Source organism: Pleurodeles waltl, chromosome 5 (assembly GCF_031143425.1).
Source record: "Pleurodeles waltl isolate 20211129_DDA chromosome 5, aPleWal1.hap1.20221129, whole genome shotgun sequence".
In the NCBI taxonomy this organism is placed as follows: Eukaryota; Metazoa; Chordata; class Amphibia; order Caudata; family Salamandridae; genus Pleurodeles; species Pleurodeles waltl.
In genome coordinates, this window is record NC_090444.1 from 1,494,383,548 (window position 1) to 1,494,411,412 (window position 27,865).

Here is a 27,865-nt window from a genome sequence, read left to right on the forward strand (position 1 = left end):
AATGGGAAACTGTTCAAGTGGAAAAATTTCACATTTTGTGTTCGGAAGTCAGAGATGTTGATCAACTGCTGCTCGGCGTAGGGCCTGGGTAAGCATTCTTCCTTCAGACTCAAATACTTTTCTAGAAGTCAGATTCCTCCAGTGGGACAAGTGACAGGATGTGGCTGTAAAAGGGTCCAACAGCAGATCCCGATCAGCATCTAGTATGCTGACTCTGGGAACTATAGTGAAGTTATGTTGAGCGGTGATACTCCCTCTGCAGATCAGATTGGCAAGTTGCACTCAGTCCTCTGTCAGTTCTCCAGGTAAAATGAATTGAAAAAGTTTCCAACTCACAGGTTTAGGATTAGGCAAGAGGAGCACACTCTGACACCAGCCAAGAGTACCAGGAGCTCAGGAACAATACTTAAGTACTCTAAAAGAAGCTCACAGCTGGGTCCAGGGAAGGTCCATTAGACAATGGCCAGGCTGGCCTTACAGCTTTGGATGTGGTAAGCCAACTGACCCTTGTCTCAACAGCAGGTGCAGTCTATCTTCTATCATTCACATGTACAATAGTGATCAGAAAAGGGTGAAGAGGGAAGAGACATTGCTTATGTTTTGCGGTGACTCTGGGCACTCCCTTACCAATGGGGAAAAGCTCCTAGGTGTTCCCCTATCTACTTTTGAAACAATTCATGTGTGCCCTTGTTCAAGCAATTCAACAGTGCCCTTCTCTACCTGTATCCCAGATGATAGAAACTTTCCTCCCTTGTGCAGAGCTCCTGCTCTCACTCTGGAGGTTTGGCTAGGGAAATGGGCAACTCTTTCTCTGTGGTCATGCAAAACCAGTTCAGGGGCAGTTCTCTACAAATTGACAAAAGTGGGTGTAGACCCAAGTGTAAGCTATATCAGTCTGTGACATGGTAGGCCTCTTTGAAGATAGTTGGATTCCTGGATGCTGCTCACATGGTCCTGCTGTCAGAACAGAAGAGTTTCCCTCTCACAAGGCCTTTGTCTAGAATTACATCATGTACACACATCCATACTTTTGGGGCCCTGTGACAGCAAGGACACATTTTACATTAAATGTTTACATGTTCTGCTTTTAAATAACATGCAGCCTGCCTTAATGGGTGATAATGCTTACTTAGAGGTGACTTTATGATATTTAAAAGGAGGGTTAAAGCCTATTGACACGTTGAATTTGCAGTATAAACTGCGCAGCCCGGTCACTGATAGTAGACCTTAAAACATGGTTTGCATTGTCACTTTAGTGGTGGCGCAATATGGGCTACAGTCCCTAGTGACATTTAACTTACAGCCCCTGTGCACATTTTGTATTGCATCCTAAGGACCTACAGGCAAGTTAAATATGATAATTAAGAACATAGCAAATATTGACTTTTCTTAGGAACCAAAGCACACACTCTGGGGCCTGGTTAGGGGAGTCCTAGTGTACAGAGTAAAAAAAAAAAAAGCAGCATAATTTTAAGAAAATGGATCATGCAAAAAAGAGGTATTTTCTTACAACCTACAATAGTCAAACTAGTGTATGTCTGGAGAACTCTTTCCCAGTTTTAACACGAATGTCTTTGATTGTTGGCTAGTAACATTTATTTAGTACAGCAATGCATTTTATAACTTGTGGATGGAGCTCTAATTTGAGTTTTATGGACTTTCAGCATAACAATAGTAGGTAACGCCTTGGTGCCGCTGATTAAAAAGTTGCATATTTCTTGCAGCTCATTCATAGATTACTTCTGTTCACTTGTATTCAACTCGGCCAACATACAACTTTTCCTAAAGTTGAATACTCCTTTTTACAGGAAAACATAATTTCCAGTTATGATATACTGAATGCATTCTTCTTATACAGACTTCCATCTGGTTTCAAGGAGCATAGTTTCACAGTTCCCAAGAATCATTTGTACTCACACCATCTCTCACACAAGAAAACAAATTGCAGTTGCCACATTAGTAATGGAAATAAGAAAATATACAAGCTACTGCTGTAAACGCATATCGGTGTGATACTGGAGTTGAAGTTATGAGATTAATTTCTTTTATCTGTACGTTAGAGAGTTAACGTTGAGGGCGTCTGAAAATAGTTGGGAAATGTAGGTGTAAGTACACTTGAAGAAAGTACTTCACTTGGTAACAGGTTTGACAATACGATGCGGTGTAAGACTCCTCTGATCTGCTACGTACTTTCTGTCACTACTAACAAGAATTTCTGTTGACTTGGTAACAGAAATGCCTTTGTAAACATACTGTAAGACGTACATTTTAGAGAAAAGGGCGATGCTTGATGCTTTTCTCTATGTAATAATTTTCAAGCTCCCATACTCTTTGATTTTTACTAAAACTCGTGACAGAGAAGTGCATTGATAAAAGATTAACTGAAAGGTTCAATTAGCATATGTAATGAAAAATGTGACATCTCAGACATACGTTCTTCAAAATATAGATATCTTGCAAGATATGTGGAAGAAATTCAATCATGTCATCTGTTGATATGCAGTCAGTTTTCTACGATGAAATGTCTGTTTTATTTCACAAGTTTTCCTTTAGACTTTCAGTTATTTTGATGAGTACTGTTCCTCCCCTTATAAACATTAGTTACTTATATGGATTGCAATAGTTTCCACATAGGAATATTTTATTGCATTAAATGCATATTTCATTGCCTTTCTGGTGATTTTTAGAAATCACATCAGTATAAAAAAGACGTAAATGAATGTCATACCTGTAAATAAGGGACCACTTTGCAGAGAGTCTTCCCAAAGAACCAGGTTTCTGTAATATCGACAACTAATGTCGCAGGTAGACAGGTGATGGTCACAAGAACATCAGCAAGGGAAAGATTCACAATGAAATAATTTGTAACAGTCCTCATGTGATGGTTCTTCCACACGGCAACACACACTGAAATGAAAAAACTGTGTCACTATAGTACAAATGGAAGCTGCATCATTAAGTAAATAGATTACTTGCATGACAATTTGATTGCCATGACTGTCAAATATGTCTTTACGTAGAAAGTGATCTCTGTCAACTGTTAAAGCTGATTACATGATTTAATGGTATTGTTACTGGAACATGCAAAACAGGAAAACATACATTATTTTTCATAATATATGACATAATGGAAGCATCATACCTTTACTGGGCTAGCCTGTTAAAGTTTAATCAGTGAAAATGAAAGTGTGTTGGATATAGACCCAAGATGGCCAGATTCACATCAGATGTGCAGGATATACACAAGAAAACAATTTTTCCAGGAAATTGCAGTCAGGACCAGACTCGGAAACCAAAGCTTCCCTGGCAAATCTTGTCAAACCAGACCCCATATGGTACATAGCGAGTTAGCCTGACCACCTCAAGAGAGGTTTTGGGTGTGGGGTGTGGAGAGGTGCTTCTCCCACCGAGAAACAAATTTGGGAAAAACTGGTGTATTCTACAACAGATTGTTTATTATTTATTAAAATGTATAACTTTGAAAAAATAGTAAACAATTACATTTCAATACAACAAAATACACAGTCCTATCCTTGAAGAGAACCCAAAACAGGACAGAACAGAAAACAGAAAATATGACAGATCAGTCCCCCCATACAGTGCATAGCAACCCTGACAACTTCAAGAGGGTCTTTTGAGGGTATGGGAAATTCCCTCTCCAACACAATACAAACAAATACCGATAATCCGGCCTGATTCCCACACTCAAAGATATGTTCCTTATCGAGGGTTCTTCTTTGTTATGAGGATCTACACATACAATAGGGAACAGTTAAGAATGGTCTTTCCTAATAGGCAAAACAAGGACTGTGATTCAGTGTTTGAATATGGGAGACAGCTATCTTGAATAGAATGCTATGAAATGAACCATTAGTAGGCACTAGTATACATCTCAACCCATTCAGTTGCCAATCTAGGTTTGAGGGGCTGGTGTCCATACAGAGAGCCATGGGAGAAGTTTATTTAATTGGAAGGGTGAATCTGTGCAATGAGCATTTTATATGAAGGATTTATCTGCACACAAAGCATCTGCTAAATGTGGCCTTTCTAGAGCTCTTCAGTATTGTATGATCAGCTTTTCTAGTCTATGTTTTTACTTTGCATTCTGCTACTTGCAGGCCTAATTTTATAATGGCATACATGACAAAATACCTGATTCGGGTAAGACACTTCTAATTTCTAAGCCTAAAATTGCGCTTTTCCATCTTTGGTCGCGCTCATTGTCTCCACCTCAATGCAAAAATAAGAGGGAAAATTAATCCCACTTATTATTTGTGCACTATCTCCCACTTTGTGTTATAAAATGTAGACGTGTAAGTAATGGGAATGCATAGAAAAAACAGGTCTACATGAGATACTCACTCATGGTCCTTAAAAATATAGCAACTGTGCTTAGTTTGGTCCCTCCAACTTGAATTATGAGGGTCGCCCTAAAGCCAGCACTGATATCATGGCAATTCCCATCATGCCAAATAGTCCCTGGAAGCTGGAAAGTGGGTTGTGGGCTGCTAATTGTGTTACTATGGGTCAATTTTGCAACACTGCTGCAAAATTGGCCCCGGTACCAAAACCGGCACCCACCCATCCAGTCTCTTGGGGAAACACCTGGTGCCCAGTACTTGAGGTTTAACCATAGTCACTATGGAAACAAATGATATCCTTAAAAAATCTGACATGGATTACCGTCCTGCAGAACAGATGATTGACAGCTGTGACATAGCGGACTGACTGTGAGAGGATGGTGGTTTCCAGAGTATAGATGAAGATGTTCACTGTGGTATATTGACCTGTCATGCAGGCTGATTAAAGTTGGCAGCAATAACAGAAGAGTTGTGTATTGGGGAGCGTTAGAAATGGGGTCTTTGGTTGGCAGCCGGTTGCCCCCTGTCCAAGCAAGGACCCTCATGCCAGTCAAATTATCCTGTGCCACCCCTCTGGTAGCTTGGCACTGAGCAGTTAGGCTTAACTTAGAAGGAAATGTATAAAGTATTTGTGAAATAAATCACACAATAACACACTATAGCACCACAAAAAAAATACACCATACAGTGTTTAGAAAAATATATATTTATCTGGATATTTGCAGGTCAAAACGATAAAAGATGCAGTGAGAAATTGTAGAGATATCACTGAAAAGTGATATAAAGTGTCTTAAGTCTTTAAAAAGCAAACAAAGGGGGTCATTCTGACCCCGGCGGGCGGCGGGAGCCACCCGCCTGGAGGGAACCACCAGAATACCGCTGCGCGGTCAAAAGACCGCCGCGGGTATTCTGGGTTTTCCACTGGGCTGGCGGGCGACCGCCAACAGGCCGCCCGCCAGCCCAGTGGGAAACACCCCTCCATGAGGATGCCGGCTCCGAATGGAGCCGGCGGAGTGGAGGATGTGCGATGGGTGCAGTAGCACCCGTCGCGAATTTCAGTGTCTGCAATGGAACAGGATGGCGGTGAGGGGGTCGGAATCCCCCATGGCGGCGCAGCAAGCTGCGCCGCCATGGGGGATTCCTCAGGGCATCGGAAAACCGGCGGGAGACCGCCGGTTTTCCTGATCTGACCGCAGCCAAACCGCCGCGGTCAGAATGCCCTGCGGGGCACCGCCAGCCTGTTGGCGGTGCTCCCGCCAACCCGGACCGCCGGGGGTCGGAATGACCCCCAAAGTCTCTTTCAAGCACAAAGTACCCGCTTTGGAGTGGAAAATCTCTGCAGAGGGCCGCAGAGGAGGGGATGCGTGGAAAAATGGTGGGTGTGTTGTGTCGTTATTTTTCACACGGGGAAGACGTGCGTCATTTTCCGGCGCGTGGGCTGGTCTCTCCTCTGTGGTTCGCGGGATTCCCAGATGTCCTGGGGTCTGGGCATGGAACCCTAGGCTTGTTATCCAGCTGCGTGTCGTTCCGGTGGGCTGTGCGTGGAATTTTCTCCCTAACGGCAGGCGTCACGACGATTTTCTCTCTGGAAGTCAGGAGGCATTGTCCAGGCGGGCCGTGCGTTGAAGTTCCGGTTGCACCGCAGGCGTCGCGTCGATCTTTTCCTTGCGGGGTCGAGCGGCGTCTTTCCGGATCGACGTGCAGTGAATTTTTCACCGCAGAGCAAGCTGTTCGTCGAATTTTTCAGCACACAAGGAATCCAGTTGAAAAAGAGAAGTCTTTTTGGTCCTGAGACTTCAGGGAACAGGACACAAGCTCTATCCAAGCCCTTGGGGAGCACTTCTGCAGCAAGGCAAGAGTTCAGCAAGGCAGCAGGCCAACAGCAAGGCAGCAGTCCTTTATAGAAAGCAGTCAGGTGAGTCCTTTGAGCAGCCAGGCAGTTCTTTTTGGCAGGATGCAGGTTCTGGTTTCTTCTCCAGCAAGTGTCTGAGGAGGTAGGGCAGAGGCCCTGATTTATACTAAAATGTGCCTTTGAAGTGGGGGAGACTTCAAAGAGGGGCCTAGAAGTGCACCAGGTCCTCTTTCAGTTCAATCCTGTCTGCCAGGGTCCCAGTAGGGGGTGTGGCAGTCCTTAGTATTAGGGCAGGCCCTCCACCCTCCCAGCCTAGGAAAACCCATTCAAAATGCAGATGTATGCAAGTGAGGCTGAGTATCCTGTGTTTGGGGTGTGTCTGAGTGAATGCACAAGGAGCTGTCAAATAAACCTAGCAAGACGTGGATTGTAAGGCACAGCAAGATTTAAGTGCAGAAAAATGCTCACTTTCTAAAAGTGGCATTTCTAAAATAGTAATATTAAATCCAACTTCACCAGTCAGCAGGATTTTGTATTACTATTCTGGCCATACTAAATATGACCTTCCTACTCCTTTCAGATCAGCAGCTACCACTTCAACAATGTATGAGGGCAGCCCCAATGTTAGCCTATGAAGGGAGCAGGCCTCACAGTAGTGTAAAAACGAATTTAGGAGTTTTACACTACCAGGACATATAAACTACACAGGTACATGTCCTGCCTTTTACCCACACAGCACCCTGCTCTAGGGGTTACCTAGGGCACACATTAGGGGTGACCTATATGTAGAAAAAGGGGAGTTTTAGGCTTGGCAAGTACTTTTAAATGCCAACTCGAACACAGAGAGCATATGCAATTTAGCACTGGTGAGCAGTGGTAAAGTGCCCAGAGTTCAAAAGCCAACACAACAGGTCAGAAAAAATAGGAGGAAGGAGGCAAACAGTTTGGGGATGACCCTGTAAAAAGGCCCGGTCCAACAGGGAGGAAGATTTTTTAAATTATATTTATGTCTCAGATGGTGTTTTGGTTTCAAAGATTTGCATTATCTTCATTTGCAACATAAAACATTTGAGAAATGAACAAACAACGGGCCTGGGGAGAAATGTGTTTATGTAGAACAGATAGGTCGTTTTCCAAGGCATGAGAGGTAATAGGTGAGATAAATCAAAAAACAAAAACAAAAAAATATATCAGGATTTTTAGAGCACAATACTCACCCATAATGGTATCAAGTTGTGGAGGGGGTTTTCCCTCTGTGCTTCATTTGAAGAGCCAGTTTTTAAGGTCCTTCCTAAGTTGAAATAATGATGGTGACTGCCTGAGATGAAGCAGCAAGGTGTTCCAACTCTTTGCTGCAAGGTAGGCAAAGGATCTTCCTCCAGCTGAGGTCTTCCACATGTGGGGTACGGTGGCTAGTGCCTGTTGAGCGGAGAGGTCTGGTGGGAGAGTAGAAGGTGATGCGGTGGTTGAGGTAGGCGGGTCATGGAGGCCCTTGTTTGCATAGATGAGGAGTTTGAAGTTTATTCTTTTCTTGACAGGAAGCCAGTGGAGATATCTTAGGTGATGTGTGATGTGTTTGCAGGGGGAATGTCCAGGATGAGTCTGGCAGAGGCATTTTGGATGTGCTGTAGTTTCTTCAGGTTCTTCTCGGTGGTGCCAGCATAGAGGGCACTGCCATAGTTGAGTCTGCTGGACTCGAGCGTAAATTGGACTTTGTGTTAAATTGGCTGCAATAACCACTGCTATCAAAATTATGAAATTAAATTGAAAATGATGAGGCAATTGTTCATAATATGGTTGGACAAAATATGTTCTTATTTTAAGGAGACAATTGAAAGTGCACATAATGAAGAAAGCAAGAACCAAGACAAAACAATTTATGTGCATATGCTAAACATGCTGCTATGGAATATGATCCTGACAATGAAGAGTCACTGAAGCCAAAAATGAATAGAAGAGTCCCTATCATGAAAATAGATTGACTTAACAGTGTAACCTTACAAAATGCCCTAATTTCTATGTGGCCATACAGACTGCACGAGTAAATAAGATGAGATTTAACCTTAGAAAGGAACCATTTAGTAGGAGTATGTGTCTGCTTCGCAATACATTTGGTTTGCCATGCATGATCGCACATGGCAGACATCTCTGAATGGTAACTTTCAGTGCACATGTATACTTATGTGTCATCGTGCTCCAATTTGTTTTCTTTTTCACTATACTGCTCCAACGTGGATGATGGGCAAGTGGAAAATTTGCAGCAGCCAGGAATCTCAAATAAAACAAAAATATTAAAATATGCATGCTGGAAATCAGTGAGGGAGAAGGAGGTAAAAGCAGACAAGTGAGTGGGGAGCGAGGCAGAGGGGTTAAAGGATACAAAGAGTGCATGACTGAGGGGACTTCCCACAGAATTAAGAACCTGAAAAGAAAGGTGTGTGTGTGTGTGTACTACTTTTTTAAGCAGGTCGCATCCCCAAAATGAGTTGGACCGGTGCCAACACTGATTGTCAAACCTGTCAGGTAATGCTTAATGCCAGCTGAACCAGCAAATAGCTAAGAGGTATGTGCCTCTGTGTATGTTCTGTGTTGTGTAGTGTAGTTTGTATTGTATGATGATATGAGCCCCAACTAGATAGCAACAGCTGTCTGCAGGTAAGACCTAAATAGCTTTCCTTCTTTAGTCCTTTTCTTTCTTTTCTAATTTCAGTCAATCTTCATTACCTGCAGTGGAGGATTTGATTGTGATTATTTCTAAGGAAATTTGCACTTGTAACGCATGATATTTTGGCAGATATGCAGAATTACCTTATTTACCATGAGGCGCATTGATAACAGTGTATAAAAAAACGTTTATCTCTGCAGTCAAGTCAAGTTTATTGTTGTGGCTACCAGTCACACAATATTTAAAACACGATAAAAAAAGATACAGTAAATACAATCAATTTGTGAAAAAGAGAAAAAGACAAAATACTAAATATGATTAATTTAAAAACACGGACATAATCAAAGTGATATTACATTCCAGTATAACAGTCATAAAATCATGAGGTCAGTGAAAGTGCAAATGCAGAAAGAAAAAACTTGGATGATGTGAGATCAGTCCCCCATTAACAGCAGTGTAACATTCCTACCAAGAGGACAACAGAAATAGGACGCTTAAGGTGTGTGAATTGTCCCACTGCGGGAGGGCAGCCTTCTCCCTAGAGGCCCATGAAAGGTATATCATTTAGTCGTGGTAGAGAGTGTATGGGGCCTCTTAAGTTACCAAGATGAACCTATAGGAATGACCCTACAGCATTAACCATCTGTAGAACTATCCAACCTCGTACACAGTGCACTGCCGGCTTATCATCTCTAACCACATGGAATTTAAAAAGAGCCAATTCTGTCGAGGGTAATCATATTTATTACACAAAAAGAGGAGTTAGGTTACATTATCTATCGCACCAAAGCCACAGTCACAGCGGTCGGCTCCCGCAGCAAGCCTGTTGGTGTGGGCTGTGTGGTCCATAGTAGGCAGGATGCCCAACCTGAACTTCATATACACAGTACTTCTTAATTCAGGATGTAGCAAATCCAAATACTCAGTCCAGACAGGACTACAGGTGCTACTAAGGTGTTTGCATGCAGTAGGCCCTGGCCTCAGCTCCCAGCTCTTCTTCATCATCGATCAGGTCTGCAGTGTTTTGCCTGACATTGGTGGGAGCAGCCCATAGGGACCCCATATGTAAGTCATTTAAAACATTCTGGACATGCGTTGACCATGTTCTTCCCCTGCACTCCTTTTCTTGTGAGTAGCATGTTATAGGATTTCCAAATAAACAAGAGCCTTTGGGTTTCTTATCAGCCTGAACCAATAAAGGATTGGTCTTTAAGCTGCAATTTCAGATTGGAGCGAAATTAAGCTCACTAGAAAGTGCCACAAATGGGGTACCCGGCCCCAACCTCAGAAGGGCTCTAAGAAAGATGTTCTCAGTCACCTGGAGTGATCGCTCATTCGCAAACCCCCAGAGTTCTTCCCCATAGATAGCAGCTGCCATTGCATTCTACTTATATATTTTCAGAATGATGCTGATGCTTCTGGCGCCAGCTTTGCACCTAAATGTCAATACTGCACCAGCCATTTGTCCTTAGGACTTGAGCCACCTTCTGCAACTGATAACTCCATTGTAAGTTAACTGAGAAACAGATACATAGGTAATCAAACTGCTTAACGATTTCCATATGGGCACCCCCATTCACAGGCACCTGCTTAAAGTTGGGGGCCGGCCTGAGTACCATGCTGTTTATTTCGCTACATTTATAATCAAAGATTTCCTGATACATTGTTACTTAAACCGCTGCAAAAGCCTATGGGTGGCATTCTCAGTTTGCGTCATAATTACGGCAACATCAGTATACTGCAGCAATGGCACCTTTTTTCCACCTATAATGGGAATATCTAAAGGGTCCTCGTCAAATATTCTGCTGTGTCATTCATAAATAGACTAAAGGGCAAGGGTGCCAACACACACCCTTGCTGGGTGCCCTTCTCAACCAGGAAAGGGTTGGTACATCCCCCACCCCCCAAGTCTGTACCTAACTCTGGCTGTATCATTAGTGTTGAGGGCCATTATAGCTGATACTAGTGATGGGTCTACATAGGCCTCAATAATTTCTTTCTGTGCTCTAAACTGAACGGTGCTTTAAGATCTACAAAAGTAAGGTACAGCGATGACTTCCTTATTATTGTAAATTTGTAGGCAATCATATAAAGCCTAAGAACCTGCTCAATGGTCTCTATTCACAATTAAAAGCCAGCTTGTATTCCTGCCAGGATGTTATGAGCATCCATCCATCCTTATAGGCAACTTAACAAAACCTTCCCAAGCACTTTCCCTGACCCATCAAAATGGGAGATAGGCAGTAGTTCAATAGGCAATCCCAATCTCCCTTCTTGAAGATAGGTATAAAAATAGCAGAGCACCAGGAGGGGGGGCACAACATTGCCAATTAATGCACTATTTAACACCTTATCAGCCTACCAGTGGGGTTCCTCACGATATATATCAATAAGCACTAAATCAGGGCCTGACATCATGCATCTCTTTATTTCTTTCACTGCTCTTTTAACCTCTAGTAGCAGAATGACTATTGCTGTATAGGGGTCAGTGTGAGCCCTCTACTGGGGCCTGTCGAATCTGTAGGGTAAGAAACCTTTAGCCATGTTGCGATATAAGATGTCTAAATAGGCTCCAGAAGCGGTGGAAACGTTCTAACAAATTGCAATATTTTAACAGCATTATTCAAGTTGAAGAACATTGATGCTGAACACAATACTTGTTTTATTGGATGTACAGCAGGTAATTTTTTGTAAAAACGTTTTGCAAGGATAAACAATTTTATTGCGAATTTCCATGTATGAATGTGAATTTGAACTAGCTGTGGCCAATTCCAGCAAATAGATGAAACAGAGAATATATGTGTGTTGAACTATTCTGCTGAGCTGAGTTAAAACAGATTGTTCTCCATGAAATTGCTTTTCGGCCAGCTTGGTTGTACAATTCTTCCTTAGTTTCTTTGTTTATAATTACATTCCCAGTCCTCTTGTTTTAGCCATGCGCTATACAAGATCAACTAAACTGAACTAAACTCTGTGGACCTAAACATGGATTTCATCAAAAAGAAATATAATAATACAAATTTAGGAAGCGTATTCTACATGCTAAAATTAATACCTATAACAAGAGGGTTGAACTGAAAGTGCAAATTCACGCTGACTCAGAGACAAATAATGCTGATGCTATTGTGCCGCAAGAAGCATTCTGTGATGATATTTCTTGAAAATATGATGCAATCTTTAATAGATGCCATACTTATATGTCAGAGGCATGAGGATATAAGATTGATATATATGGGCATATGTGTGACGTCTGCCTTAGAAGATCTGTCTAATATGTTTGTTGGATAGCTCTGCTGTCAAATTTATCAGGTTGAGACATTTACATAAATGAATTCCTGCATCCTGCTACAATTCTAACTAGATTATTGTTTCTACCAGACAATTACTGTTGTACTTAGAGAAGCATGATGGGTAATTGACAGGAAGTATGAGGCAGAAATTAGAAGAAATGCTTTAAATAAAATACCCCATGTCAAATTGCTTGAACATATTATTTTATTTAACTGTAAAATCCATGTTTTTTATGCAATTGCTTTGAAACAGTGCTGTAAAAGGTGCAATTTAGCTACATCTTTCACAGTTTTCTTGCGATGAGAAAACCAATTCAACCCCGTTGGCTGGCCTGAAACTGTCTGATCTTACTGGGTGCACTCACATAATTGGTTTAATTATTCTTAAAATAAATCTTATACCCCATAGTTTTTATAGCGTAATATCATGATTTAATACATGGGATTCTGTTATCCTTGTATAAATGCTAGTCTCTACTTTCTTTATAATGGACAACTTGTGATGCACCCTGTTGCTGATTATAAAGAAAAGACATCAGAACTTGTGTAATATAAGTTATTATAGTTGAGTTCTGACATCATAGTGGCTGCTGCCAGCAGCTAAGGTGAAAGGCAGGTCAGGTCACCGAGCATAACTGAAGCAGCTGTTTAAAGCAACAAAAACAAACTTTTCTTTCTTCTGCTCTATTTGTGTAGCTTATAATGACAAGCACAGTGAGCATGCGTTTGGTACTTCTCAGATAGTTATAGAAAAGCTAGACTCTTTCTGCATGTTTCTAGACATTTGACCTAGTGCTGCTTTCTTTAAAAACTGACTTGTTTGCAACAAATAACTAACAGGTTTTTAAAGTGCTTAGTTTTGCACCAGAGGTTTTATTTTCATTCTTCATGTGTGCAAAAAAGTTCACTGTTTCATGTGAAAGAGCTATGCACCAAGATTTTAAGTGCTTTTTGGGAAAGTGATGGTGTGACCATGTATTAAATTGGATAAAGTACTCCCAGCACATGATACGAATATTGTGAGTTGTAGGAGGCTGGCCTGGCTTATAGTGGGTACCTGATGGTACTTACACATTGTGCCAGGTCCAGTTACCCCTTATTAGTAGATTAGTAGTGTTCTAGCAGCTTAGGCTGATGCAGGTAGCTATAGCAGAGCAGCTGAGGATGAACCAGGAGACATGCAAAGCTCCTACTATGCCACTTATATCTTATAGCACTATATCACAAGAATCGCAATATTCAGAGTTACTAAAAATAAAGGTACTTTATTTTAGTGACAATATGCCAAAAATATCTCAGAGGATATACTTCCTTAGGAGGTAAGTAAAATACACAAAATATACACACAAACCAAAATCAGGTAAGTAAACAGTTAGAAAAGTAGTACAAACACTGTAGAATACAATAGGATGCAATAGTCCTAGGGGCAACACAAACCATATACTAGGAAAGTGGAATGTGAACCACTAAGGGACCCCAGGCCAAGTGTAGTGTGTAGAGGGTCACTGGGAGTGTTAGAAAACACTAAGGGTGTCCAAGATACCCCACCCCAAGACCCTGAAAAGTAGGACTAAATTTACCCTACTTCCCCAGAAACACACTAAAGTCATGATTGGAGATTCTGCAAAGACCACAACTGATTGCAAAACACTGAAGATGGATTCCTGGACCTGAGGATCTGTAAAGGAAGGAGACCAAGTCCAAGAGTCACAAAAGTGTCCGGGGTCGGCAGGAGCCCACTAAACCCCGGATGAAGGTGTAAAATAGCTGCCTCCAGGTGGAAGAAGCTGAAGATTCTGCAACAATGGAAGATGCCAGGAACTTCTCCTTTGCACAGAAGATGTCCCACAGTGTGCTGAAGGAAGGAGAGTTGGCTCCATGTAGAAGGACCGCAAACAAGCCTTCCTAGCTGCAAAGGTCGCAGATGAAGAAAATGGGTGCTGCCTGGGCCCACGAAGGACCAGGAGGTCGCCCCTTGGAAGTGGAGACATAGGGGGTGCACAGCAACACAGGAAGCCCCCCCAGAACAGGCAGCACCCACAAAAGGACTTGAACACTGGTTCATGAAAAGTGAGCATGACGGTCGTCTCAACACTACAAAGGAGGGTCCCACGAAGCCGGTGGTCAACTCAGCAAGTTGAGCAATACAGGACGGAGTGCTGGGGACCTGGGCTGTGCTGTGCATGAAGGATTCCTTGCAAAAGTGCACAGAAACCCTAATAGCTGCAGTTCACGCAGTACACAGGATTACTGTCTGGCGGGGGAAGCAAGGACTTACCTCCACCAAATTTGGACAGATGAACCACTGGACTGTCGGGGTCACTTGGATCCAGCATCTGTGTTCCAGGGACCACACTCGTCAAGATGAGAGGGGAACCAGTGGACCGTTGAAGCAGAAGTTTGGTGTCTGCATTAGCATGGGGAAGAATCTGTCAATCCATGGTAGATTTCTTCTTGGCTTCCAGTGCAGGGTGAAGGCAGACAGCCCTCAGAGCATGCACCACCAGGAAACAGTCGAGAAAGCCGGCAGGATTAGGCACTACAATGTTGCTGGTAGTCTTCTTGCTACTTTGTTGTGGTTTTGCAGGCGTCTTGGAGCAGTCAGCGGTCGATCCTTTGCAGAAGTCAAAGAGGGAGATGCAGAGGAACTCTGGTGAGCTCTTGCATTCTTTATCTGACGAGAAACCCACAGGGGAGCCCCTAAATAGCCCTCAGAGGGGGATTGGTCACCTAGTCAGCTAAGCACCTATCAGGAGGGGTCTCTGACATCACCTGCTGGCGCTGGCCACTCAGAGGCCCCATTGTGCCCTCATACCTCTGCATTCAAGATGGTAGAGGTCTGGGAAAACTGGAGGAGCTTTTGGTACCACCGCTGGGGTGGTGATGGACAGGGGAGTGGTCTCTCCCCTTTCCTTTGTCCAGTTTCGCACCAGAGTAGGGGCTGGGGGATCCCTGAACTGGTGTAGACTGGCTTATGCAAGGCGAGCACTATCTGTGCCCTTCAAAGCATTTCCAGAGGCTGGGGGAGGCTACTCCTCCCCAGCCCTTAACACCTATTTCCAAGGGGAGAGGGTGTAACACCCTCTCTCAGAGGAATTCCTTTGTTCTGCCTTCCTGGGACTGGGCTGCCCAGACCCCAGGAGGGCAGAAGCCTGTCTGTGGGTTGGCAGCAGCGGCAGCTGCAGTGAAAACCCCAGAGAGCTAGTTTGGCAGTACCTGGGGTCCATGCTGGGGCCCTGGGGATGCATGGGATTGGCACCCTAATACCAGATTTGGCATGGGGGGGAAAATTCCATGATCTTAGACATGTTACATGGCCATGTTCGGAGTTACCATTGTGAAGCTACATATAGGTATTGACCTATATGTAGTGCACACGTGTAATGGTGTCCCCGCACTCACAACGTCTGGAGAAATTGCCCTGAACATTGTGGGGGCACCTTGGCTAGTGCCAGGGTGCCATCACACTTAGTAACTTTGCACCTAACCTTCACTAAGTGAGGGTTAGGCATATAGGTGACTTATAAGTTACTTAAGTGCAGTGTAAAATGGCTGTGAAATAACGTGGACTCTATTTCACTCAGGCTGCAGTGGCAGTCCTGTGTAAGAATTGTCTGAGCTCCCTATGGGTGGCAAAATAAATAAATGCTGCAGGCCATAGGGAACTCCTGGAACCCCAATACCCGGAGTACCTAGGTACCATATTCTAGGGAATTATAAGGGTGTTCCAGTGTACCAATAAGAATTGGTAAACATGGTCACTAGCCTGCAGTGATAATTTTAAAAACAGAGAGAGCATAAGCACTGAGGTTCTGGTTAGCAGAGCCTCAGTAACACAGTTAGGTGCCACACAGGGAACACATTCAGGCCACAAACTATGAGCACTGGGGTACTGGCTAGAAGGATCCCAGCGAGACAGGCAAAAACAAACTGACACACAAGTAAAAATGGGTGTAACATGCCAGACAAGATGGTACTTTCCTACCTGAGTCACCTTAGATTTCCATAACTTTATAATAGAACTCAGCTTTCAGCTTCTTTCTTCTACACGGTTATGGAACTCCTCTGTGACTTGCAAGATCCTTATAATGTATGCCAGTGGGCACATTATCCCTTATTTAACTTTATGACCTTCAATTGGAATCTTTTCTAATGCATTGTTTTCCACCACGTTAAAAAAATCACAATAGGAAAATCTGTTTCAAATATGGCAGGGTAAAAGGAGCCCAGCATTTCACAAATCCAATCAATAGAGCTGGAGATGTTGAAATGTATTTTTTTTTACAGAAAATAGCGCAAAGAGGAGTAACGGGCCTACTGTGGATATCTGGTTACGCTGGACCAGGACAAAATTACAAGTTCAGGCCGACTGCAACGGAGCATGGGCTGGCTTCAGGAACTCAGTTAGGCCTGCTGAACAAAAGTACCTTCTATCCTGGTTTGTGTAGCGTTGTGTGGAGGCATGTCAACAATGCGCTGTGAAGTCAAAACGATGAGTCATTTCTGAGATACAGTGAAGCTGTAATGTGAGGTCTTGTTACGTCAACATTGAGGATCCTGCTGATGGGAGCTTGCGATGCAAATTCAGAGTTGGGGATGCATTGCGCAGTTGAGGCAATGTGTTAGTTCTGAGCAGATGTAAGGCTGCGATGCAGAGAACGTCATCATCATCGAGACTGCCACTAACAATAGGTGTGAGGGCTTGAACTGAGTATGTGTTGTGCAGTGATGGCTCTGAAGGCGATTGGCAGTGCACGCCTTTGCAACAGGTCCAATGCACGTGGCAGCTGAAATGTATCAGTTCTTCTCAGGGTTTCGCTCTGCTGCAGAGGAGATGCATCAGTTCTGCTGGATCCACAGAGTCTGGCAAAGCCCCTAAAGCCCACTTCCAAGAGTCCAGGACTGGGGTGACACAACGTGGCAGGTAGACTCACAGATGGCCAAGTCCAGGTGCAGATGCAAGGTTGTTGGAAGCCTGGCATGTCCTTGAGGATTTGGATCAGAAGGCCAGACAACTAGCCTTGAAGTCACTCTGGGTCCAATTACCCAAGAAGGTAGGCTATAAATGAGTCCACGCACCAGCATTGCAAAATTAGGACTGTCTGAGTCTTATTTTAGAAAACACAAAATACTTGTCTCTTCATTTTTCTAACTGTAATATGTATAGCTCATACTTTAACTTGAAAATAGTCTGTGTTCATTTATGCACTGTAGGCAAAGCAGTATCAGTGAAACGACCCCCTCTGAGCTTGCACATTGGTGCTGAATATATTTATCATATGGCACCTAAACCTTAAATAGGAAAGCATGTGCTGCAGAAATGATTTTCTGATGATCACAATAAAAATCAAAGAACAGCATGTTGGGAGCAGCGCTTTATGGAAGGGAATTGATTCTGAGGTACCTTTGTTGCCCCGTTCTGATGGCTGAGCTTTCAGAGAGCAAAGGTCTTTCCCGTTCTCATTTAAGGAGGTTGTCATTGTGGTGCCACTTACCTTGGACTCTTCGCAAGAGTTTATCTGCAAACCTGCTGGCCACTTTACAGCAATGTGTACCAAACAGTAAGCTGAAGCCATAAAAGATGACCCGTGCTCCCAAAATGGGAGAGAATGTAAGCACTGAGGGTTCAATGACCTTGCAGATGGCCATAACACCTGTAATAGTTAGGAATTATGGGCATGTAATCATTTTGGTTCAAATATTTTCTGAAATGTAGAAAACAGGAGACCCTTCCCTGCCAAGTTTAGAGATATAGGATGCAGTGTTCCACAAAATGTCACTCTTAGCCCCACACTTTCCAATGTGTATGTGGCACTTATACCAAATTAAATCACATCTTGTGGATACCAATTGTATCCATATGTAGACAATAAGCAGATTATCCTACATCTGGCTAGCTATCAGCATCCCTTGCAGGATTAGTTTAAAATAAAGACTAGTTTCATTTGCAAGCTAAATGAACACCAACTCCGTATGGTTCAACTCAGATAAAATGGAGGTCCAGGTCTTAAGCAGCCACTCTTAGGCCCTCATTACAACCCTGGCAGTTGATGTTAAAGCTGCGGTAAGCCCGCCAACAGTCCGGCGGTTAAAAAAATTGAATCACGACCATGGTGGAAACCGCCAACATAGACAGCCATTTTAACACTCCGACCGACAAGGCGGTAGAAACAAACAGCATGGCGGTCACCGCCAACAGACAGGAGGAAGACAATGTACCGCCCACACTATCATGAGAGGCCAATCCGCCATCTTTTCCGGGGCGGAACCAACGCGAACAAAAAGACAGCGGAAACCGGACATGGAAGGGAAAACACTCACCTCTACACATTCCACGAGGAACCAGGACGCCATGGAGCCAGAACTCCAAATACTCCCTGCAATAGTATTCCTGCTCCTCTACCAGGAGCACGAAAGATGGCGGTGACGACCACGATGAGTACTGAACCTACAACACAGGGGAGGGGGAGGGAAAAGAGAGTGACACACACACGCAACACGCAAAACCCCCATCCCCACCCCCACCCTCACCCACAACAACATACACACAAATACATGCTGCAACATTACATTTACACCCCCCCAGAAGAACGCAAGGACAAAGGGAAATGAGTTGAATGATTGTAATCAATAAAAATCCATTAGTCAAAACTTTAAATACAGTATAAACAATTATGTACACCAACTATACAAGTCCGGATAGTGCACCAATCATAGTCCGTGGACCACTGACCCAAAATGCATGGGTGAGGCCCACACTCGATACCAGACTCCAAACGGAGAGAACACTGCTGGGGCATCAGATCGAAATGAAACAGCCATCTCAGTGGGAAGGGAAGGGGGGGCACCTCAGCCGGATGAGTGCACAATGCCAGCTCCACGAGGGGGCTCCATGCCCATTGATGTATCCTGGGGAGTGCAAAGCCACAGTCTCTCAAGCCTCTCCAGTGGGTAGTTTGCCCACTGCTTTATCCTAGGGGGTGCAAAGCCACAGTCTCTCCAGTGGATGGTTTGCCCACTGCTTTATCCTGGGGAGTGCAAAGCCACAGTCTCTCAAGTCTCTCCAGTGGGTGGGTTGCCCACTGCTTTATCTTGGGGAGTTCAAAGCCACAGTCTCTCAAGTCTCTTCAGTGAGGGTTTGCCCACTCCTTTATCCTGGGGAGTGCAAAGCCACAGTCTGTCAAGTCTCTCCAGTGGGTGGTTTGCCCACTGCTTTATCCTGGGGAGTGCAAAGCCACAGACTGTCAAGTCTCTCCATTGGGTGGGTTGCCCACTGCTTTATCCTGGGGAGTTCAAAGCCACAGTCTCTCAAGTGGATAAAAGTCTCCACTGGTTCTGGAGGGGGCTTTGTGCCCAGAGTGCTTCATCCTGCCAAGGACTGAGGTAGTGGATGTCTTTCTCCACTGGTTCTGGAGGGGGCTTTGTGCCCAGAGTGCTTCATCCTGCCAAGGACTGAGGTAGTGGATGTCTTTCTCCATTGGTTCTTGAGGGGGCTTTGTGCTCAGAGTGCTTCATCCTGCCAAGGACTGAGGTAGTGGATGCAACACTCTACTGACGGTGGTGCAACATGCAAGCTGCCCAGGCTCCTGGAACTGACCACCAGCCTCGGACAACTGACCACTGAGGATGGCAGCCATGCCTGCGGTGGTGCCACTGGCTCAGGATGTCGCTGGGCCACTGGCGGTGCTGGCGGCGGTGTCAGTAGCGGCGGTGCTTGTGGCTGCCTCAGTGGCATCGGTGCTGGCAGCGGTGTCAGTAGCGGAGGTGCTTGCGGCGGACTATGTGGCATTGGTGCTGGCGGCGGTGTCAGTAGCAGTGGTGCTTGCAGCGCACTCTGTGGCATTGGTGCTGGCGGCAGGCTTTGTGGCATCGGTGCTGGCGGCGGCCTCTGTGGAATAGGTGCTGGCAGCAGCCTCTGTGGAATCGGTGCTGGTGGCGGTCTTTTTGGCGGCGGTCTTTGTGGCGGTGGTGCTGGTGGCAGGCTCAGTGACTGCGGTGCTGGTGGTGGGCTCAGTGACTGCGGTGCGGGTGGCGGGCTCAGTGACTGCGGTGCTGGTGGCGGGCTCAGTGACTGCGGTGCTGGCTGCGGGCTCAGTGACTGCCGTGCTGGTGGCAGTGCGTGTGGCAGTGCAGGTGGCGGTGCTGGTGGCGGTCTTGTCCCCGTGCAGGTTGGCGTCGACGTGGACCTGCCCTTGATCTTCCGGCCCTTTCCCACCTTGGATGGTGGGGCAGCTGTCTTGCCACTATCCACTTTTGTTTTGCCTGAGCCCTTGATGGCAGGTGTTTTCGCCTTCTCCCTCTGGGATGTGGGCAACTTTTTGACTTTTGGAGGTGGTGGAATGTCCTTGCCCTCACTCCGTGGAAGACTGGCATCCCTGTTGCTTTGCACACTCATAAAGCCCACAATTTCTGGCACCACTGTGCGCGGTGATGTGGTGGCTTAGGTGCTGGGTTGGGACCTGGAAAGGCGGGCCATAGGGGATGGACGGTGGGGGGAGGTGTAGGGAAGAGGTCAACATTAGATAGGAAAAACTTTTTAGACACACTGGGATGGGTAGATGGAGGGGGTTTGGGAGTGGAGGAAGAGGTAGTGGAAGTAGGAGGTGTACGTTTCCTGAGTTTGGGTGAAGGTGCATGGGCTGGAGGCTGTTGTGAGGTGGATGGCTGTTGGGTGGGTGTGTACCTGCGTTTGTGTACTTTGGGAGGAGGGATCACTGACACACTGGGAGAGGACACTGGGGATGTGTGAATGGTAGTGGGGGTGGTGAGTGCACGTGAGCGGTGTGTGGTGATGGGCGTGCTGGTGATGGAGGTAGTGGCTGAAGATGTAGTGCATGCAGGTTTGAGTGGAGACGAGACAGGGAGGGAGGAGGGAGACGTGGAAGAGGGGGACACAGTGGAGGCAGTGGATGTTGGTATGTGGTGCATGGGTATGATGCTTGTGTGAGTGCCTGTGGGATGTGTGGTGCTTGTGTGTTGAGGTGTGTGCATGCTGGTCTGACGGTGTGCTTAGGATAGGTTGAGGTACAGGGGATTGGGTCTGGGTGGAGGAGTTTGGAGGGGGGAGACTGGACACAGGGACAATGGCTGCCATCAGTGCAGAGGCCAGAGCCTGAAATGCTCTCTGTTGGGCTGCCTGGCCAGAATGAATGCAATCCAGGTATGCTTTTGTTTTTTGCAAATGCCTCTTGACACACTGGATGGCATTCACAATGGTAGACTGCCCAACAGTGAGGGATCTCAGGAGGTCAATAGCCTCCTCACTGAGGGCAGCAGGGCTGACTGGGGCAGGGCCTGAGGTGCCTGGGGCGAAGGAGATGCCCACCCTCCTGGGTGAGCGGCCACAGGACAAATGCTGAGGGGCTGCTGGGAGGGCAGTGCTGGTAGGGGAGTGGTGGCTGTACCTGTTGATGCGGGGGGTACAGAGGAGTCCGCCACCGCAAGGGAGCTCCCATCAGAGGAGGAGTCGCTGTTGCTGATGTCACCTCCTGTCCCCGCCAAGGAGCTCCCCTCGCCCTTCATCCCACTGGTGGCTTCTGACTCCGTTGTCTCGCCCTCCAGTGCCATGTGGGATGCAGCTCCCTCCTGCTCCAAGGGCACTGCTCCTCCGCTTGATGATGCTAATGCACACAAGAACAGGGAGACCACAAAAAGGGGGGGTGAGACAGAAGAAAGACATGTTCAGTGCATGCAATACCACTACCGTTGGTGGACACTGCAGACACAGCAGCCCTCTGCACTATGCCATGCACTTAGAGTTCCCTAATTAATCGCACGGACATGGGGTACAAGGCCCATGCCCGACCGCTGCACACATGGAAGTCACAGGAGCCTGACTAGGTGTAGTTGGTTCTTACCACTGGTGGGGTTGGGGTGCCACATAGCCTGCCTTACGAAGGGACCTTGCCTACAAAACTCGCCCTGGCCTAGGGGAACCCACAGAAGACACCTCGTAAAGCACGCAGAGTCAGATGGATGTGACTGTACTCACCCCCTTGTGGCTGCTGTGATGCCCTCAAGCGCCCATCCAACTCCGGATACACCACCCAGGATCTGGAACATCAGGAGGTCATGGTGCGACGGGCACCCCTCCCAAGTTGGGAGGCCATCCCCAGCTGGGCCTCCGCCGTCTTTTTGGTCTAGCGGCGAATGTCCTCCCATCTTTTCCGGCAGTGGGTGCTCCGTCTGTGGTGGACCCCCAGGGTCCGGACGTCCTTGGCGATGGCACATCAAAAAACCTTCTTCTGGTGGGCGCTGACCTAGAGGAATAGTACAGGGGAAAAGGATAATCTTTAACCGTCCGGACCGTCACAGTCATTGACCCACGTGCCCACCCTTGCCCTGACGCACATACACACACCATCCGCTCATGCAGGCCTCAGTCCCCCCTGTATCTTCCATCCACACCACTCCAAACAGGCTTTGCCCATACAGCATGCTCACGGTGTACTCACCGGTTTGTCTGGAGGACTGTAGAGTAGCGTGTACTGGGGGAGGACCCGATCCACTAACTTCTCCAACTCCTCCGAAGTGAAGGCAGGGGCCCTTTCCCCAGATATATGAGCCATGGTCGCTTCCAGACTGAGGTCACAGCAGCACTTGCAGTGTAGGTCCTCTCCTGTCGAAGGTCAGGTATCAAGTGAATGAACAGATAGAAAATGGCGGGCACGTCTGCGACGGTGCGTACCGTCACTGCCGGCGTACATCGGCATTGGCTCCTGGGACCCATAGGGTCCAATGTTAACCAATGCAGGATTGCGCCGTGGTCTTCGACCGCCTACCGCGTCGCTGTACAACGGCAGCACAGTTACCTCATATCCCCTTGTCCCACATTACAGGTCAGGCAGCCGCCATTTCAGGGGGCCACATGGCATTAATTTTAAATGTGTCACACCTATCTAGGACTTGCATACACACAGTGACAGGCACATTGTGGATTGACAAATGTGTGCAATAAATATTTTTTTTAATACCTCAGTGTTGTCTGACTCTGTGCTCGCTGTTCTCATCCATAGGGCCCGTCCGCTGTGGCAGGTGAGGAGATGGCGGCATCCTCCGCTGTACAGACCACTGGTGGACCTGTTGACAATGGAAGCCAGACACATCATTATCACTTACAGACTTGATCGTGCCACAATCCAGGAACTGTGTGCCTGGTTGGAGCCAGACCTGATGTCAGCTATCGGCCATCCCACAGTAATCCACCCTCTAGTGCAGGTCCTGTCAGTACTCCATTTCGTGGCAAGTGGGTCTTTTCAAACAACAGTGGCCATTGCATCAGGGATGTCGCAGCCTATGTTCTCAAACAAGTTGTCCAGAGTGTTGTCTGCCCTGCTGAAACACATGCACAGCTACATCTGTTTCCCTCAGGTGGAGGATTTGCCCACAGTGAAAGGTGACTTCTATGCCCTGGGACATATCCCCAACATCATATGTGCCATTGATGGGAAACATGTGGCATTGGTGCCCCCCGCAGGAGTGAACAGGTGTATAGAAACCAGAAGAGCTACCATTCAATGAATGTGTAGATGGTGTGTTTGGCCGACCAGTACATCTCCCATGTGAATGCCAAGTTTCCAGACTCAGTGCATGAGGCTTACATTTTGAGGAATAGCAGCATCCCTTATGTTATGGGGCAACTCCAGAGGCACCGGGTGTGGCTAATAGGTGAGGACAAGGACCCTATACTGTGTGAATGATTGTCTGGGGTTGTCCCTAAGGGTTAGTGTGTGTTTAACAGTTGTCCCTTGACATTTGCAGGTGACTCTGGGTACCCCAACCTGTCATGGCTACTGACCCCAGTAAGAAATCCAATATGTGTACCGCTATACTGCTCTTAATACCCTGTGTGTTGTTCCTTACCACCTACATATCCATACTCCCAACATCCTGATGGAAAGTTGTCCTGGTCTTTGCCCTCTGTTCATTCAAATGTTCATTGGCACGTGTGATGTTTCCTCAGAATGGACATTCTGCATACACTAAACCATGGTGGTATAACTAGACTACTACTGCAACCCATTTAAATGATATGAGAGCTCAGAATATTAGTAGCATGTACATGTTCTTTGGATGGTAAGTGGCTACACAGCAATGACGACTTCCAATGTGTTGTGGGCATGCTAAATAGGCCACTATATCTTGGTAATTGGTACAATCTGAACCAGTATTTTGCCAACTTTATGTGTACATTGTAAGGTTAAGACATATTTTAACATTGTGATGCAACTCCAACATGCCTACTTTTACAATTAGGTATGTCAATTGTGAAGGTTTTGTCTTGAACGCAACATGCTGTCTAATGTTTGGAGCATGATGTGGTTCCTGATGTGGTATATGACATCAGCTACAAATGCAGGTATCTGTGGATTATATGTGTGTGACATGTTGAACTGGACATTATCACTATTTCCCATGGTATGGTTGTTGGTTCACAATGTTGCCGTGGAGAGGGACTAAGATTCATGTTGGCAAATCAGGTTGGTATAGAATGGTTATTGGGATTACTCTACTGATGTGATAGTATAGTAGATGTTTGATAAGTATCTCAGCAGGTGTGTTACTGTTATAATGTAAGGGTGTAGGTGATATTTAGTTATGACACGATGTTGGCACTAACCTGGCTCTACCTGGGATTGTAGTAAAAGTGGTTGCAATGTGTTTGATGTGTACAGAGTGATGCTAGTGTTTGTAAAGAATATGATGACCCTACCTCTCTTTCTCTTTTCCAGCATCAGCAGGTGAAGGAGATGGGGCACAGCCGAGTGGGGAAGCTACTGGCCACGGGACCTCAAGTCATGATACCACTGGCTCTGAGGGACCCAGTGGCCTGGAGGGTGAGGAGATTGCCACAAGGGAGACAAGATCCAGTTCATCTTTGGAATCCTTCTGCAGTGGACACTCCCTGGCGGTGGCAGACCCATCTGGGACCACCCCATCACTATCTTTCCACCACCACCCTCCCTATTGCTCCCCACCCAGTTGGCCTTGCCTGTTCACCCAAGATGGTGGACATCTCCTTTGCCGGAGGCACCTCTGCCCCAGCCCCTGTTAGCCCTGCTGCCCTCAGTGAGGAGGCTGCTGACCTTCTGAGGTCAATCTCTATGGGTCAGTCGACCATCAATCAATCAATCAAAAAAAGTATAGAGCGCGCTACTCACCCGTGAGGGTCTCAAGGCGCTTGTGGGGGTGGGAGGGAAGGGAGGGTTACTGTTTGAACAGCCATGTCTTGAGGTTTTTTCAGACGAGTAGGAGGTCTTTGGTTTTGCAGAGGTTGGTGGGGAGGGAGTTCCAGGTTGTGGGGGCGAGGTAGGAGAAGGCCCTGCCTCCTGTGGGGGTTTGTTGGATGCGGGGGACTGTAGCTAGTGCGAGGTCGGCTGATCGGAGGTTGCGGATGTGAGTGTGTAAGTTCACTCTTTCATTGAGGTAGGTCGGGCCGGTGTTGTGGAGGTATTTTTGTGCGTGGATGAAGATCTTGAAAGTTATTCTCTTGTCTATGGGGAGCCAGTGAAGGGATTTGAGGTGTGGTGAGATTCGTTTGTGGCAGGGGAGGCCAAGGACGAGGCGAGCGGCTGTGTTCTGGATTCTCTGGAGTTTGCGTTTGAGTTTGAGTGTGGTGCCGGCTTAGAGGGCGTTACCGTAGTCTAGTCTGCTGATGATGAGTGCATGGGTGACTGTCTTCCTGGTCTCTGGGGGAATCCATTTGAAGGATTTTTTTAGAGTGCGGAGTGTGTGGAAGCAGGAGGAGGTTAGTGCATTGATTTGCTGTGTCATGGAGAGGGAGGGGTCCAGGGTGATGCCGAGGTTGCGTGCGTGGTTTGCGGGGGTGGGTGAGGGGCCTAGGGCGGTGGGCCACCAGGAGTCATCCCTTATGGTTTTGTTGGGGCCAAAGATGATGATCTCGGTTTTGTTGGAGTTAAGCTTGAGGTGGTTAGTTTTCATCCAGTTGGCAGTGTCAAGGAGAGCAGCGTGTAGGTTGGTTTTGGCGGTGATGGGGTTGCAGGTGAGGGAGAGGATGAGTTGGGTGTCATCTGCGTAGGAGAGGATAGTGATTCCGTGTGGTCGGAGGATGTTGGCTAGGGGGCTCATGTAAATGTTGAAGAGTGTGGGGCTGAGTGAGGACCTTTGGGGGACTCCGCAGATGATCTTGGTAGCGGTGGAGTGGAAAGGTGGAAGGCGGACTCTCTGGGTCCGGTCGGTGAGGAAGGAGGTGAGCCAGTCTAAGACTTTGCGGCGAATTCCTATGTTGTGGAGGTGTGTGCGGAGTGTGTGGTGGCAGACAGTGTCAAAGGCTGCGGAGAGGTCTAGGAGGATGAGTGTGACGGTCTCGACTTTGTCGACTTTGGTCCTGATGACGTCAGTGCATGCGATGAGGGCAGTTTTCGTGCTATGGTTCTTGAGGAACCCGGATTGTGAGGGGTCAAGAGTGTTGTTTTCTTTGAGGAAGTGGGATAGGCGGGTGTTGACTAGCTTCTCGGAAACCTTGGTGGGGAAAGGGAGGAGGGAGATAGGGCAATAGTTGGAGAGGATCTCCAGGTTCGCTTTGGGTTTTTTTTAGGAGAGGGGTGATTTCTGCATGCTTCCAGGGGTTTGGGTAGGTGGCGGAGTCAAAAGAGGAGTTGATTATGTCACGGAGTATGGGGGCAATGGTTGGGCTGGCTTTGTTTTAGATGCGATGTGGACAAGGGTTGGAGGGGGATCCGGAGTGGATGCAGTTCATGTTTTTTTCAGTTTCTTTGTGTGTGGTGGGGGCCCAGGTGGTGAGGGTGCTGGGGGGGTCGTGAGTGGGGGTTGAGTTGGGTGAGTAAGGGGTGTGTGTGGTATGAAGCTGTTGTGGATGTCCAGGATTTTGTGGTGGAAGTGGTTGGAGATGGCGTCACATAGGGGCTGTGTGTGTGTGTGGGGTCTATGTTGCTTGCTTTGGGTTTGGCTAGCTCTTTAATGATGGTGAAAAGTTCTTTGCTGTTTTGAGAGTTGTTGTCAAGGCGTGTCTTGTAGTGATCTCATTTGGCGGTGCGCATTAGTTGGTGATGGGTGCGAATGGTGGCTTTGAGGGTGGAGAAGTTGGTTGTAGAGGGTTCTTGTCGCCATATTTTTGTCCACTTGGTGGCATTTGCGCTTGGAGTCTTGGAGTTCGGGGGTGAACCATGGGGCGTTCTTGATGTTGCGGTTGGCGATGTGCTTTCTGAGTGGGGCTAGTGTGTCTGCGCAGGTAGTGATCCATTTAGAGAGGTTTTGTGCTCCTGTGTTGGGGTCGTGGTGTGTGGGGGGGTTGTGAGCCAGTTGGGAGTTCAGGCGTTCTGGGGGGATCTTGTAGGATGTTGTAAGGTGTGGTGTGTTGATGGTGGTGTGTGGGGGGTTTGGTGAAGGAGAAGTGGACGCAGTGGTGGTCAGTCCAGAGGAGTTCAGTGGTGTGGGTGTAGGCTATGTGTTGGCTTGAGGTAAAAATTGCATAGAGTGTGTGTCCTGCTGAGTGGGTGGGTTCGGTGACCAGTTGTTTGAGTCTGAGGTTGGTGAGGTTGTCTATGAGGGAGGTAGAGTTGTGGTCTTGAAGGTTCTCCAAGTGAAAGTTGAAATCACCGAGGAGGATGTAGTCTGTGGAGGTGAGGGCGTGCGAGCTGATGGTGTCGGCGATGGTGTCACAGAAGGCGGGGCGTGGTCCTGGTGGTCTGTAGATTAGTGTACCTCTGAGGGTGGA

General features: G+C 46.7%; 1 protein-coding gene across 1 annotated transcript in view; it reads right to left on the minus strand.

Moving 5' to 3' along the window:
- The window catches only part of HCRTR2 (hypocretin receptor 2), an 818,959-nt gene that overhangs the window by 536,257 nt on the left and 254,837 nt on the right, over window positions 1-27,865 (minus strand). Inside the window, exon 2 of the mRNA XM_069236773.1 lies at window positions 2,729-2,907. Within this exon, the coding sequence (XP_069092874.1) occupies window positions 2,729-2,907 (179 nt within the window). The remainder of the gene's footprint in view (window positions 1-2,728; window positions 2,908-27,865) is intronic.